Here is a 12,800-nt window from a genome sequence, read left to right on the forward strand (position 1 = left end):
TTGATTATTAAAAATTGAAAATTTGATACAAAACGTTCCCTCCCTTGGATTAACAACGTTGTTTTGAAGTTTGAACGAAAAAGTAACAAAATCGTAAGAAACAGACGCATAAGTGAACCACTGAAACCCTAAACGCATCAGCCTCAGCCGTCGTTGCCGTCGAGCAAGTGAGGTCGCACCGCCGTCGCAGGACCACCACCCGGGCGCCGTCACAATTTGGCCTCAAAGTCACAAGCAAATTCATAAGCAAAACCCTAGCAAGCAGTGAGTGAAAGAGTAAAGTTTGGAAGATGAGGGAGGAAGAGATGGAGAAGCTTCGAGGAGTGGTGCGGGACTGCGTGAGCAAGCACCTCTACTCCTCCGCCATCTTCTTCGCCGACAAAGTGGCAGCCTTCACCGCCGACCCCGCAGACATCTACATGCAGGCCCAGGCCCTCTTCCTCGGCCGCCACTACCGCCGCGCCTTCCACCTCCTCAACGCATCCAAAATCGTCCTCACCGACCTCCGATTCCGCTACCTCGCCGCCAAGTGCCTCGTATTCTTCTGTTTCCTTTTCTCTTTTTTCATTTGATTATTGATTAAAACCATTCATTGAAAATACACATCAATTCTAATAATGGGATGTCTTTTTTTATTTTTATTTAAACGAGTTGAAACGTGATTTTTGAATGAATTCAAATAGTATGAGTTACAACTTATAGTTATTTCAAAATGAACTTTTAAATGGGATTTTTGTGGTATCTGTTGGGAAATTGGAAAAGGGTACTGAGAAGGTTATGAAACTTGATGCCAAGTGACTCTGCGTCATTGTGCATAGTGCTGTCATCAAATCCTCCATAACTTGCAGCTGGATAAGGGTTATTGAGTTAGAATGTGGTTGCCAATGTAATTTCATCACCGATGCGTATTATTGTTATTTTAAATTCTTCTCTGCTGCATGGTGGACTGTTTCCTAATGTTGAAACATTATGCATTATGATCATGGTTTTAAATAGCAGTCCGCAACCGCAATGTCAAGGTATTTTGACTCTCTGTAACCGCACCGTGACTGCAATTGTGGCTGCATTTTCCCGCAATTGCCTGCAATATAAAAGGCTTCTTGCTCACTGCAACTGCGACCACAATTTAAAACCATGATTGTGATGTAAATTTTTGGCCTGTGTGTAGTGTATCTTCATGAATCACATGACTGTAGAATGTCAAAGTAAATTATTCTTGTTTCTGGTTCTTTTAACTTAACTTCTTTAGCTCTCAGCAAGTGTGTCTGATTAAATAAATCAATTCATTAAGAATTAAATATCAATTTAGTGCCTCACAAATGTTACCATCACTCACTTGTAGTCCATAGGTTATTGAGTATGGCATTGTATCACTGAGTATGCCGAGCTTTTGTTAATGTATTTAGTGCAGAATTCAATTCAAGGAAATGATTGGATTCCAGCATCTATTGGTAGCCCATCGTCGTAATGATCATGGCAGGATTAGGAGCCATTAGTAAATGGGGGAAAGTTTTATTTACCCCCTTTGTAAATTACTAATTACTAATACAATAACAATATCTATCCAGATTAGGAAGAAATTTCAAATTAATTTGAGTCGTGCTGGTAAAAACTAAGGGTTGATCCCTCTCACTTTATTGGGATGACTCCTATTTGGATGATTTAATGTGTTTGGTTATCAGTTAAAATCATGGAAGAGAGAGTAATATTTTAGGATGTAACTGGGGTTTATTCTTATTTATTGTTATTGGTGTTTATTAATGAGGCGTGGTGTTATTGAAGGAGGAACTGAAGGAGTGGGATCAGTGCCTGTCGATGCTGGGTGAGGCTAAAGTGGACGACGATGGAAATGTTTATGATATGAAGGACTCTAATGTCATGTACTTGGATAAAGATTGTGAAGATCGTGAAATCAATGTGAGTTCCTTGTTTATTTTTTATATATATTGATGCAACTAAATTTGTGTCTGGTTATTTATTATTCTTGGACTTTACAAGGCAAGCCTGTAAGTTCATTAGCTAAAGATAAAGATGTTCTGCTAAAAAAATATCAAATGTGCAAAGGTCGCTTGTCTCTTTGTTAATTTAATGAAGACATTTAAATAGATAAACATAATAATCTCATCCGAAAGGGATTCCAACTTGAAAAAGTGCATTTTTGGTTTAAATTTACTCATTTCCCATTCTTATGTGAGCTGGAACTGTGGCCAGACATTGGTGAGCTATCTCCAACTTAATTGCATAAGAATACCTGGGATGTTTCTTGTTCCTTGCACTGTACACATTATAGATGATTAGAAATATTGATTAGTTGATTTGGAGATGTGGGTTTCGTATTTATATGGCTTGGTCAACTTTGCATATTATTTTTGGCAACAAAAATAATAATATCATATTTTTAAACCTGATCTGGATTCTGGAAATGTTCTCCAATGCTGAATTTAAATTTTGAATTACTTCTGCTGCTTTGATATGATGTGCTAGAATAGCATTGTTCAAGTGAAATTTTTGGAATATCTTGTTAGAATGGGAATTCGAGGCATTGGGAATGCCCTTGTTTATTTACTTATTTTTTGGTTATTTGAATTTGAATACATTTTGTTATGCTATAACAGATATCCTCCGCAATATGCTTCTTAAGAGGCAAAGCATATGAAGCTTTAGAAAACCGTGCCCAGGCCAGAATGTGGTGAGTATGTTTGGGGTATTTGGATTGTTATTTTCTAACTTATGGATAAGTAAAATAGATATGATTTTAGGGTTAGTTTGGATAAACTCCTTAATAGATACTTATAGAAGAAGAAAATAGGAGGTAAAATGAATGAAACCTTCTACCATAAGTTAAAAGCAACTTATGTGCCTCATCTTTTGGAGAAGTTAGATGGAAGAATTTGTAAAAAAAATTTTAAATTCACAATTTGATTTTAATTTATAGGAGAAGTTTCATTCATTTTATCTTTTTATTTGTTTGTTCTTGTAAATACTTATTGAGAACTTTATTTACCCTGGGCCTTATTATTTTTCAGCATTTATTACTAGGAAGAAGTATAATTATTTGCTGCTTGTGTGAAGAGTTACAAAAAGTATGATCTCTGCCTATTTGATTAAAAAAGACTCACTTTCTTTGCTGTATTTGTTTTTGTAAAGGTATAAAGCTGCTATAAAAGCGGATCCTTTATGCTATGAGGTATGGATTGATATTCTCCACACCATCTTTTGTAAGTTCATTAGTAGTATCATGGAATGCTGGGATCTGTCTTGTGAGCTGTGCTCACATGGTTGGAAATTTGCTTGCAAATTCTAGATAGGGGGTTCATCACACTGATGGAACATCCCTTTCCCCCGCCCCCTCCTTGGGCCCGTTAGGTATCACTCTAATGCTGAAAAAAATGCTAACATACCTTAGACTTATATAACATCTATTACTGAAGAAACTGAGTTTTGTTTTTCTTATGATAGTTTCTCTAAATTTGTAAATTGATACAATGTAGGTTGTAGCCAGTAGTCCTCAGGCTTTAGAATGCTCAAATGTATTATTTCCTTTATGGGGAGATTGTCATTTGTGGCATATGTACTTGTGTACATATTTCTCACACTAGTTATCTGATTTTTCCTTCTTGTTTGGCAATAATTATGACAGGCTTTGGAATGCCTTATTGAGAATCACATGCTTACATGTGAGGAAGGTAGAAGTTTTCATTGATCCCTTGTAAATTTCTTTGATTTTAATTTTCTATCCTTAGATAAAGAAGGTTAAGAAGTAGATTGTCTAATTAAAAATTGATCTTAATATATATATCTGTCTTTCCTTTCTGTATGGTGAATATCAGAAGCAAATTTGATCTCATCATTGCAATTTGGTAGTGAGGATGGATGGCTCTCTTCATTTTATTCTTGTTTGATAAAGAAGGTAATAGCAGGTGACAGGTAGAATTTGCTTCTTTCCAAATGTTTTGTACTGCTGAAAGATAATCCCTTATTTGTCATGCAGTATGACAAAGAAAATATTGTAGTAGCCAAGTTCAGAGATCTTGAGAATGAAAGCTGTAAAAGTGACCAATCAGATTCTTCTTTTTTGCGGACACTGAAATCCAATACTGATCTATTGGCCTGCAAAGCTGAATACTACCATCAGTGCGGTGAATATCAGAAATGTTTTGAGTTAACAAATGAGTAAGTTGTGGATCTAATCTGGTGACTGAAGTGAGGGTGCGATACAACTCTGGCTTTTGGCTTCATTCACTGTCCCCACTCCTTTCTTCTCTCTCTCTCTTCCTGACTTACCTTAAATAATTCTGTTACAGTTTGCTTGAGAAGGATCTTTTCCATCTAAAGACTACGCTAGTACATCTGGCAGCTGCTGTGGAGCTTGGGCATTCAAATGAACTCTATCTGATGTCATGCAATTTGGTGAAGGATTATCCTCAGATGTAAACACTTTTTCCATGATTTCTATTGTCTTCTAATGATTTTGCCACATATAAGAATTACTCTTAATTTAAACTTTTGCTTGATATATGTAGTTGTCTCCTTAAGCCTTTTGTTATGTAAAACAATTAAATCTCATTGATGTTGGTGTAGGGCTTTATCATGGTTTGCTGTTGGTTGCTACTACTATTGTATCAAGAAGTATGATCAATCCCGCCGTTATTTTAGGTAAACATATCTTATTACCAGAATTAGATAATCTTTAAACAACTAAAGCTAATGTTTTCAAGTAATTTATCATCACAGGAATGTGGTTCTTGGTTTTCTCCTTGTCAGTATTGTTAGAATTTGAATGTTTGACTATTATTTACTTGAGAATATACTGAAAATTTTTTATATTTCATTGTGCTTCATAACATCAGATAAGTTGTATTTGACATTTGATGCAGTTGTCAATTTGTTTCATAACCATCAAATGTTATGTCTGGCTACTGAAGGATATGTTATGTCTAATGACATGCTATCACCTCAACTGCACATAAATGCATATATTGTTTGTCATGGGTTTGGTTGATTGAGATTGCTTTTTGTGGGTTGTTAAGTTTGGGTTTCATGGAAGAGAAGAAACTGTTTTATCAGTATACTGGGTTACAACATGTGTACCCATATATATACAAATTAAAAAGCTATCTTTTATCTAAAAGAAACTGAAAGATGTATTTTCCTATCCTAATATCTACTGTATTTACAAGAGTTTGATTGTTTCTTTGACCTGAGTTAGATTGCTTGACAGTCTTCTCTGTCAAATACTTAAAAATTGTTTGCCTAATCTGATTTTTCTGCATGAATAATTATCAAGGGTTCATTATTTATGCCTTTGATTGTTTTTGAACATCATTATCGAAACTTATTGTTCAATTTCATTGTGTACTGTACAGCAAGGCAACTAGTCTAGATGGAACATTTCCCCCTGCATGGATAGGCTATGGGAATGCTTATGCTGCTCAAGAAGAGGGAGACCAGGCTATGTCTGCTTACCGCACTGCAGCTAGATTGTTTCCTGGGTAAGATATTTATTTTACAACAGCATTAGATTTTCCCACTATTCCCCAAATGCAAATTATTTTCTTTGCATTTCTTCACTAATGTCAGATAAGAATCTAGTACATGTTTATAAAACCTGTTTTTGGGTTCTTGCAAAAGGAGGCAAAAGGCAGAAAATGGAATTCTTTGTTGTTTTTTAAAACTAAATGGCACTTTTCTCTTTAGAAAACTCAAAGTTAATTGGTCCTTAGTTGGCAATTGTCTTTGCCTTGTGATTTGGACTAGAAGGGTGGCCCAAATATGTGGGGTCTTCCTGCTTAAAGACTTGAATCACGAGTCTTGCAGAATTCTTCTTCCCTCCATTCAATGATTACAATATAACAAAATTGTTGTATTTTTTGCCTTTTTTTTTAAGTTTTGAGCTTTTTGTTGTAGTAAAGGATTGTAATTTCTAAAAGTTTAGTTTTACCTTCTGGAGATTGCAACAGTGCTACTTTTAGTGGCTCATAATCCTCTATAGCTGGGGCATAATTCCTACTAGTTTTCCTTAAGGCACAAACCCATGTTCCAATCGAATCCCAAAGCAGTTTGCAATTTTAAATTTCAAAGTTGTGATTCTTACACTAGGTGCTCACTTGCTTCCATGTATGTGTCACTTTGGTTTGTTTAACAACTTTTTTGTCAAATCCTCTTATTTTTCTATAAATTGCTCTTTTACAGTGTAAATCTTGATGTTCTTTTATTCCAGGTGCCATTTAGCAACTCTTTACATTGGAATGGAATGCATGCGGACCCACAGTTATAAGCTTGCTGAGCAGGTATATAAAGTTGGACAGATTCAAGGATTGGCAGGGAAATTTTTTTTTTTTTTTGGGGGGGGGGGGGTGGCGGGGTGGTGTTGGTGTAATGCTTTCCAACTATATCCTTGCAAATCCTATAAAAAGTAGAGTTCAAACAAGGTCCACTTTCTATGACTGATTACCTAAAAAATAAATTTTCTCCTACAAATCAGTGTATGATCATGCATATACTTTCATGCCCTTATCTAAATCTTAATGTTCCCATATTGTTTCAGTTTTTTACGCAGGCCAAGTCAATTTGCTCCTCAGATCCACTTGTGTATAATGAACTTGGAGTTGTTGCCTACCATATGGAAGAGTAAGGACAACTATCTGCTTTGAATTATTGTTTTATAAGTTACTTAATTGTTCAGATTCACTTGTACAGAATTCCCTTCTCTTGAATGCTATTCAAATGATCCTAATGAAAAAAAACAAAGCCTGTTTGTGAAGAATCTGACCCTGACTCTATTTAATACAAAATATGAGTTGCTTTAGTTGTAACGAAGGAATATATTAGTTTTGATCAGCACGAATGTGTAGTGAAATAGATTGATATGGCATCGTGGAAGTGTTTGCAGAGTTATTTTCTATTTTGGAAGTTTATTCAGCATTTGTAAACTTTACAATTGAACCACTGCTCGTGTAATATGGTCATTTAATATAATTTGAGTTAGTATAGTAAAGTCTGATGTCTGAGAACTGCATTTAAAATTCTCTTGGATTGAGTTAGTATAGTCATTTAATATAATTTGAGTTAGTATAGTTATGTTTGGTGTCTGAACTGCTCATGTTGGTTTTCATAATTATCTCATTGTCATACTGAAGTAATATAACTCATGTATCTTTTCTCAGTTATGGTTGCTCTCAGTGCTGTTAAGATAGACAAATTGAACTTTACCAACTTGACTCAGCGACAATATATTTTAGGTCTCATGAATGTGAGTTATGGTTCAAACATATATTAATTGGACTTGGAGCACTACACATTGTTTCTTGCAGTTTCATACTAAATTTTATTTATTTATTTTTCAATTGAGTCAAGATGTAAATATGCATTCATTCTAGTGGATTTGACATTCCAAAATTTGTAAGTTTTTAATTCTTTATCAGTTGTTCACTTGTTCTTATGTAACATGATTAGTGGTAAAGAACTAGAGATTCCTGTATCTATACTTCTCTGAACTAGCATTGCTTTTTGTCTGTTAGAATGTGGGTATTCATTTGCTTAATATCAACTCACATTTTAGTTCATAGGATCCTGCCCTTGTTCTGTACAAGGCTTCTTTATGTTCTCATATTACTATAGAAATGGTTGTGAAGAAGAATGTGGTTGAGAGGTGAAAGCTAAAGCATTAAACAAGGAAAATAAGCTCTTGAATTATTTAGCACGGGCATTCTTTGGATGTGTGGGAATATATTCATCTGACTAATACTTGTAAATTTCCTTTGGGGATTTGGAATACATTTTATCTCTAGAGACCACAAAATTTTTTGATACCTAACTATTGTTGAAGATATCAGGTGATTAGTTGATGCAAGGAATTATTTCTTGGTCAATTCCTTCTTTGGCATTATGGGTTAAAAATGTTATTAAACAAGGAAAATAAGCTCTTAAATTATTAAACACAGGTATTCTTTGGATGTGTGGGAATATATTAATCTTACTAATACTTGTAAATTTCCATTGGGGATGTGGAATACATTTTATCTATAGAAACCATGAAATTTTTTTATACCTAACTATTGTTGAAGGTATCAGGTGATTAGTTGATGCAAGGAATTATTTCTTGGTCAATTCCTTCTTTGGCATTATGGGTTAAAAATGTTGAAAGGTTTCTGATCATTAAAGAAAGGAAATTGAAATCTTGCAAAGCCCTTTAATGGAGGCTTGTTAAATCTAAAAGAGTTACAATGTACTAAGTTATTCTTCTATTAATGTGACGAAATCAAAGTTTTTATCTTATTATAGTGCTCCCTCTTTATCTCTAAATCTCAAAACAGTTGAAAAAAATCTTTTTAATTATTTGTCAGCCAAATTTCCATGCAAATTAGCAAAATTGAGAGATTTTGACTTGATTAATTGTGACTTCTGATTCAGGTATAAGAAAGCAGTGTGGTGGTTTGAGAAAACATTAGCCTTGGTACCAACCACTTTATCTGAAATTTGGGAATCGACTGTAGTCAATCTTGCACATGCATACAGAAAGCTGAAGTAAGTTAATTAATATCTCAGTGGTCATCGGGCTTGCATTTTCTTGTCCTTTTTTATAGAAAAATTAGCATACAGAGAGGTCTCTGTTGTTGAGTTGAAACATCATTTGCTAGAGGATTTATTTTAAAACCCATAAAATTTGTTATGTTCATGGTTACTCTATGTTTAAATTTCTTGTCCTGGATTTTTTCCTCAACCATTAATTTTGACTGAGAAAGAATATGAATTTCTTGATTTGATAGAAGGTTTAATCTGAATAATGGTAGTGCTAGTTTGTTATCATGACTGCTGAAGGACAATATTGTTGAAATGAACTATTTCAGGATGTACCGAGAAGCAATTTCATATTATGAGAAAGCACTTGCATTATCAACAAGAAGTGTGAGCACTTATGCCGGTCTTGCATATACTTACCACCTACAGGTTCTAAAATTATATTCATATTTTTCTTATTTTGTGATTTTCAGTAAAACACAATATACTATGGTATTATGTGAGAAGCAAATGTCCTGCTCTTATGTAGCCTTTTTATGTATGAGTTGCCTTGGAAATTTGGATTTGTGGCTTCATTAAGGTAAATAGTCTATGTTGGTTTTTTTCTGAAAAGGTCTGTGCTGGCAGTAGGGGAATGATTACTCTTGACTTGTCAGTTTTTGTAATTTTTGATAGGCAGAGGATTGGTTAACCATTACCCATATTTGATTTTTTTTTTCAAAGTTCACGACACATTAGTTCTTTAGACTGATTGATTTCCAATAATACCAACAAAAGCAGATGTTAACACATTCATTAATGGATATTTTTATTGAAAGAAGTTGAGGCAGGTTGAGAGTAGTGCCTGTGAAAAGAAATAAATTCTGCTATTTTATGTTAAAGCACTTTGGCTGTCAATGGCTCATACTTTCTAAATGTCTATTATTGCTTGAAAAGTATTTGTACATCTTTATGTATCTATTTATTTGATGAAATTTGATTGACTTCCCTTTTTTACTGTTGTATGTAATTCATGCAGGATGATTTCACCACAGCAATTGCATATTATCACAAAGTGAGTAACTGTGCTTGTATCCATGATAATGAACCTATGATGCACTCCATTCAACTATTGAGACCCATGAACATTGTTCAAGAGATAAGTGCAATTTTAAGATGTTGAATAGTGTCCATGGTAGGTGGTATTCAACCATTCTTAAGTAAAACATAACTCAATATGCCTAGGCACTCCATTCAACAATTGATGAACACTCCTGAGATAAGTGCATTTTTAACAAATGTTCATAGAACCTTACATTTGTTACATGTTAAAATGCCCATGGTAATTGGTGGCTCCTAGGAACATGTATGCCTATCTATCTATGGCCCCGGTGTCTTATGTTTTAGACATTAATCGTAGAGTTTGTACTTCATAGTAAGTCAGTCACTTTCTAGAGCGAACAAGTAAGGATGTGTCTACCCTTAAATTTTAGTGGACTGAGAGTAGTTCTCTGGATTGTAATCTCAATTTGCTAATTTTAAGTATAGATACACCTTTACTAGCTCATCCACCCACAACCCCCATAAGAGAAATTCTTATAATATATTTAGTTTGAGAAAATATTTTATATTTTAATTTTCTATTTTCATTAATAATTGTAAAAATATCACTTGGTTTTCACTGTTTCAATATTTGTTGTTTTCAGCATTTCTTGTATAAACTCCTGTGAAAACAAAATAACATTTCATAATCATTAGTGAAAAAAGAATATTTTTTCTAACCAAACATGTTCCTAGGAGGCACTACTTACCATGGACATTGTATTTAACATGTAATAAATGTAAGGTTGTATGAACATTTGTTAAAAATGCACTTATCTGAGAATTAGTGTTCATCAATTGTTGAATGGAATGCCTAGGCATACTGAGTTATGTTTTACTTAAGAATGGTTGAATACCACCTACCATGGACACTCTATTCAACATCTTAAAATTGAATTTATCTCTTGAACAATGTTCATGGATCTCAATAGTTGAACGGAGTGCCTACATTGGTTGATGCTTACTAAAGAATCTCTTCAACTAGTCATTAGCTTTGATGGATGTTATTCTTAAAACGATACTGTCACCGTCTATTGAAGGATCTCCATGTGATCATTTTGTATGTTTCCCTTAACATGCATTTGAGTTTACTTATCATTTTGTTTCTTGAATGTTAGGCCTTGTGGCTGAAACCAGATGATCAGTTCTGCACTGAAATGTTAAGTTGGGCTCTAATAGATGAAAGTCGAAGAGGCGTTGACCCCAGTCTTGAATTCCGTTGAAGTCTGATTTGAATATGATGGTGCAGCCATTTGCACTTGTAAATGTGTAACAATGAGTGCCGAGTTGATGTATTGCCAATGTGCAATTGTTAATTATTATTATCAGTTGTAGATAATCTGTATTTTTTTTCTGATTAATGTTTGATTTTATTATATCTCTAGCAATTTTATACTAGTTAAATATTCCGTGACTTCACAGGTATTAATCTTAAAATTTGTAATTTTTAATATTATTGTAACTTTTTAACGTGTTTAACTATTTTATTTTGATTAATAAGAATGCTTGTTATTATTATCATTGTTTTTATTATCATTATAATAAATATTTAAGGCAATTTAATAAAATCATGATAATAAAAATGTTACCATAATTAAAAAAAAATTAGTGTAAAGTTTAAATTTAAATTAGAATCAAAATATATTTGTGTTGTTAATTAATTTGAATTAGAAAATATAATTATTTATTACTTAGAATACTTTAATCATGATTGTAACTATAATTAGAAAAAAAATATTAGTGTTTTTAATAGTAAAAATTTAGTGACTAATGATAATTAAAATTTAATTATATTAAGTAAATCTTTTAATAATTAATGATTATGCAATTATAATTTAGTGAGAATGAATATAGTGATGTCATATGGTAAAACTTTTTTTAATACAATAATTTTTTTAAAGTGCGTATATGCCTTTATAAAAATAATTTTAGGCCCCTTAAAATTTATTAAAAAAATAATATATGAACGTATAGGGTCCATTTGATGAAGATACGAAAGTTATCTTATTATAATTTGTTATTTGTTGTACAAATAGATATAATAGCATTATCCCATTGCATCTTATCCTATGGTTCTAATGTATTATCTTGATGCGTTACGATTAATAATTTGATATGCTATGACAAGAGCCTCTCTCATTGGTCTCCCCCTCTCTCTATATGTATTATTATCTGAGAGATTTGTGTTTGAATTTAATGAATCTTGGAGATAAAATCAAAATAGCAAAATATCAAATAGAAAAAATATAATCAAATTGATTTTTACATATAATTTTAGTAGTTATTATATTAAGATATAATTACTCTCACTTCTACTAATAAATATGTATATATATAATATAATTAATATAATATTCAACTTATTACATTATATATGTAAGAGCTTAATGATCATTTACTAATAGTGTAAAGTAGTTTTATACCATCATCCAATAGTAAATTATTATTGATATGATTTTTAAAGTGATTATATAAAAATATTTTACATTAGTGTATAGTTCTTTTTCTCATTTAATAAATATAGCATATTTATAGTATATACACATGAAAATATTTTCCAAAAAATATTTACATGAGACATCCTCAAAAGCTCTAAACAATAAATATATTTGATTTTGTTTTGAAAGAGAATTCATTTGAAATTAAAAAACACACGTTATATATAATAATTTTAATGCAATTATAATAATGAAAATGATTAACAATTATTTATATTAATTATACATGTATCATACTTTTTTATACTACATACGCATTATACTTATTATTAATATTGATATTATTAATAAACTAATTTTTTATTAACATATGTAAGTAATAAAAAAAACTAATTGTACATGTAATAATTTATGTATAATTATCTGCATACAAAATTTAAGATAATTATGAAATTCAAGAATAAAAAATTAATCTTTATAGTATTTTTGATTGAGCATAATTTTACCGTCACTCATATATACATAATGATAACAATTATTAATATCTAATATTTTTATTTTTAATTCAAACAAAGTTAGAGAATAAAAAAGGGTCAAGAAAAGAAAAAATAACAAAAGGATCACAAAAATAATGTTGATTTGATTGTTTTATAGGTTAAAATACATAATTGTGCGGTAAAGATGGGTATCAATTTATATTTTTTGTTTTTTAATCAAAGATCACATGTATCTCTCAACTAATTATTGTAATTCAGTAAGTAA

The 12,800-nt window shown here is 32.0% G+C and overlaps 1 protein-coding gene across 1 annotated transcript; it reads left to right on the plus strand.

Annotated features, from left to right (window-relative positions):
- The first annotated feature begins 46 nt into the window (after nucleotides 1-46).
- Nucleotides 47-10,939, plus strand: LOC100818974 (anaphase-promoting complex subunit 6). The gene is made up of 16 exons (XM_003527156.5): nucleotides 47-536; nucleotides 1,783-1,917; nucleotides 2,616-2,689; nucleotides 3,148-3,187; nucleotides 3,641-3,686; nucleotides 3,831-3,910; nucleotides 3,992-4,173; nucleotides 4,305-4,430; nucleotides 4,582-4,656; nucleotides 5,367-5,492; nucleotides 6,221-6,290; nucleotides 6,548-6,630; nucleotides 8,413-8,526; nucleotides 8,850-8,949; nucleotides 9,539-9,574; nucleotides 10,719-10,939. Exons 1-16 carry the CDS (start codon nucleotides 291-293, stop codon nucleotides 10,821-10,823), a joined length of 1,638 nt encoding a protein of 545 aa, XP_003527204.1. The 5' UTR covers nucleotides 47-290; the 3' UTR covers nucleotides 10,824-10,939.
- Nucleotides 10,940-12,800: the final 1,861 nt, after the last annotated feature.

The sequence above is a fragment of the Glycine max genome, chromosome 6, assembly GCF_000004515.6.
Source record: "Glycine max cultivar Williams 82 chromosome 6, Glycine_max_v4.0, whole genome shotgun sequence".
NCBI lineage: Eukaryota > Viridiplantae > Streptophyta > Magnoliopsida > Fabales > Fabaceae > Glycine > Glycine max.

Coding starts and splice junctions, on each gene's coding strand:
- LOC100818974 (XM_003527156.5), top strand. CDS start 291: ATGAGGGAGGAAGAGATGGAGAAGCTTCGAGGAGTGGTGCGGGACTGC. Junction 537..1,782: donor ACCTCGCCGCCAAGTGCCTC/GTATTCTTCTGT, acceptor GTGTTATTGAAG/GAGGAACTGAAGGAGTGGGA. Junction 8,527..8,849: donor CATGCATACAGAAAGCTGAA/GTAAGTTAATTA, acceptor GAACTATTTCAG/GATGTACCGAGAAGCAATTT.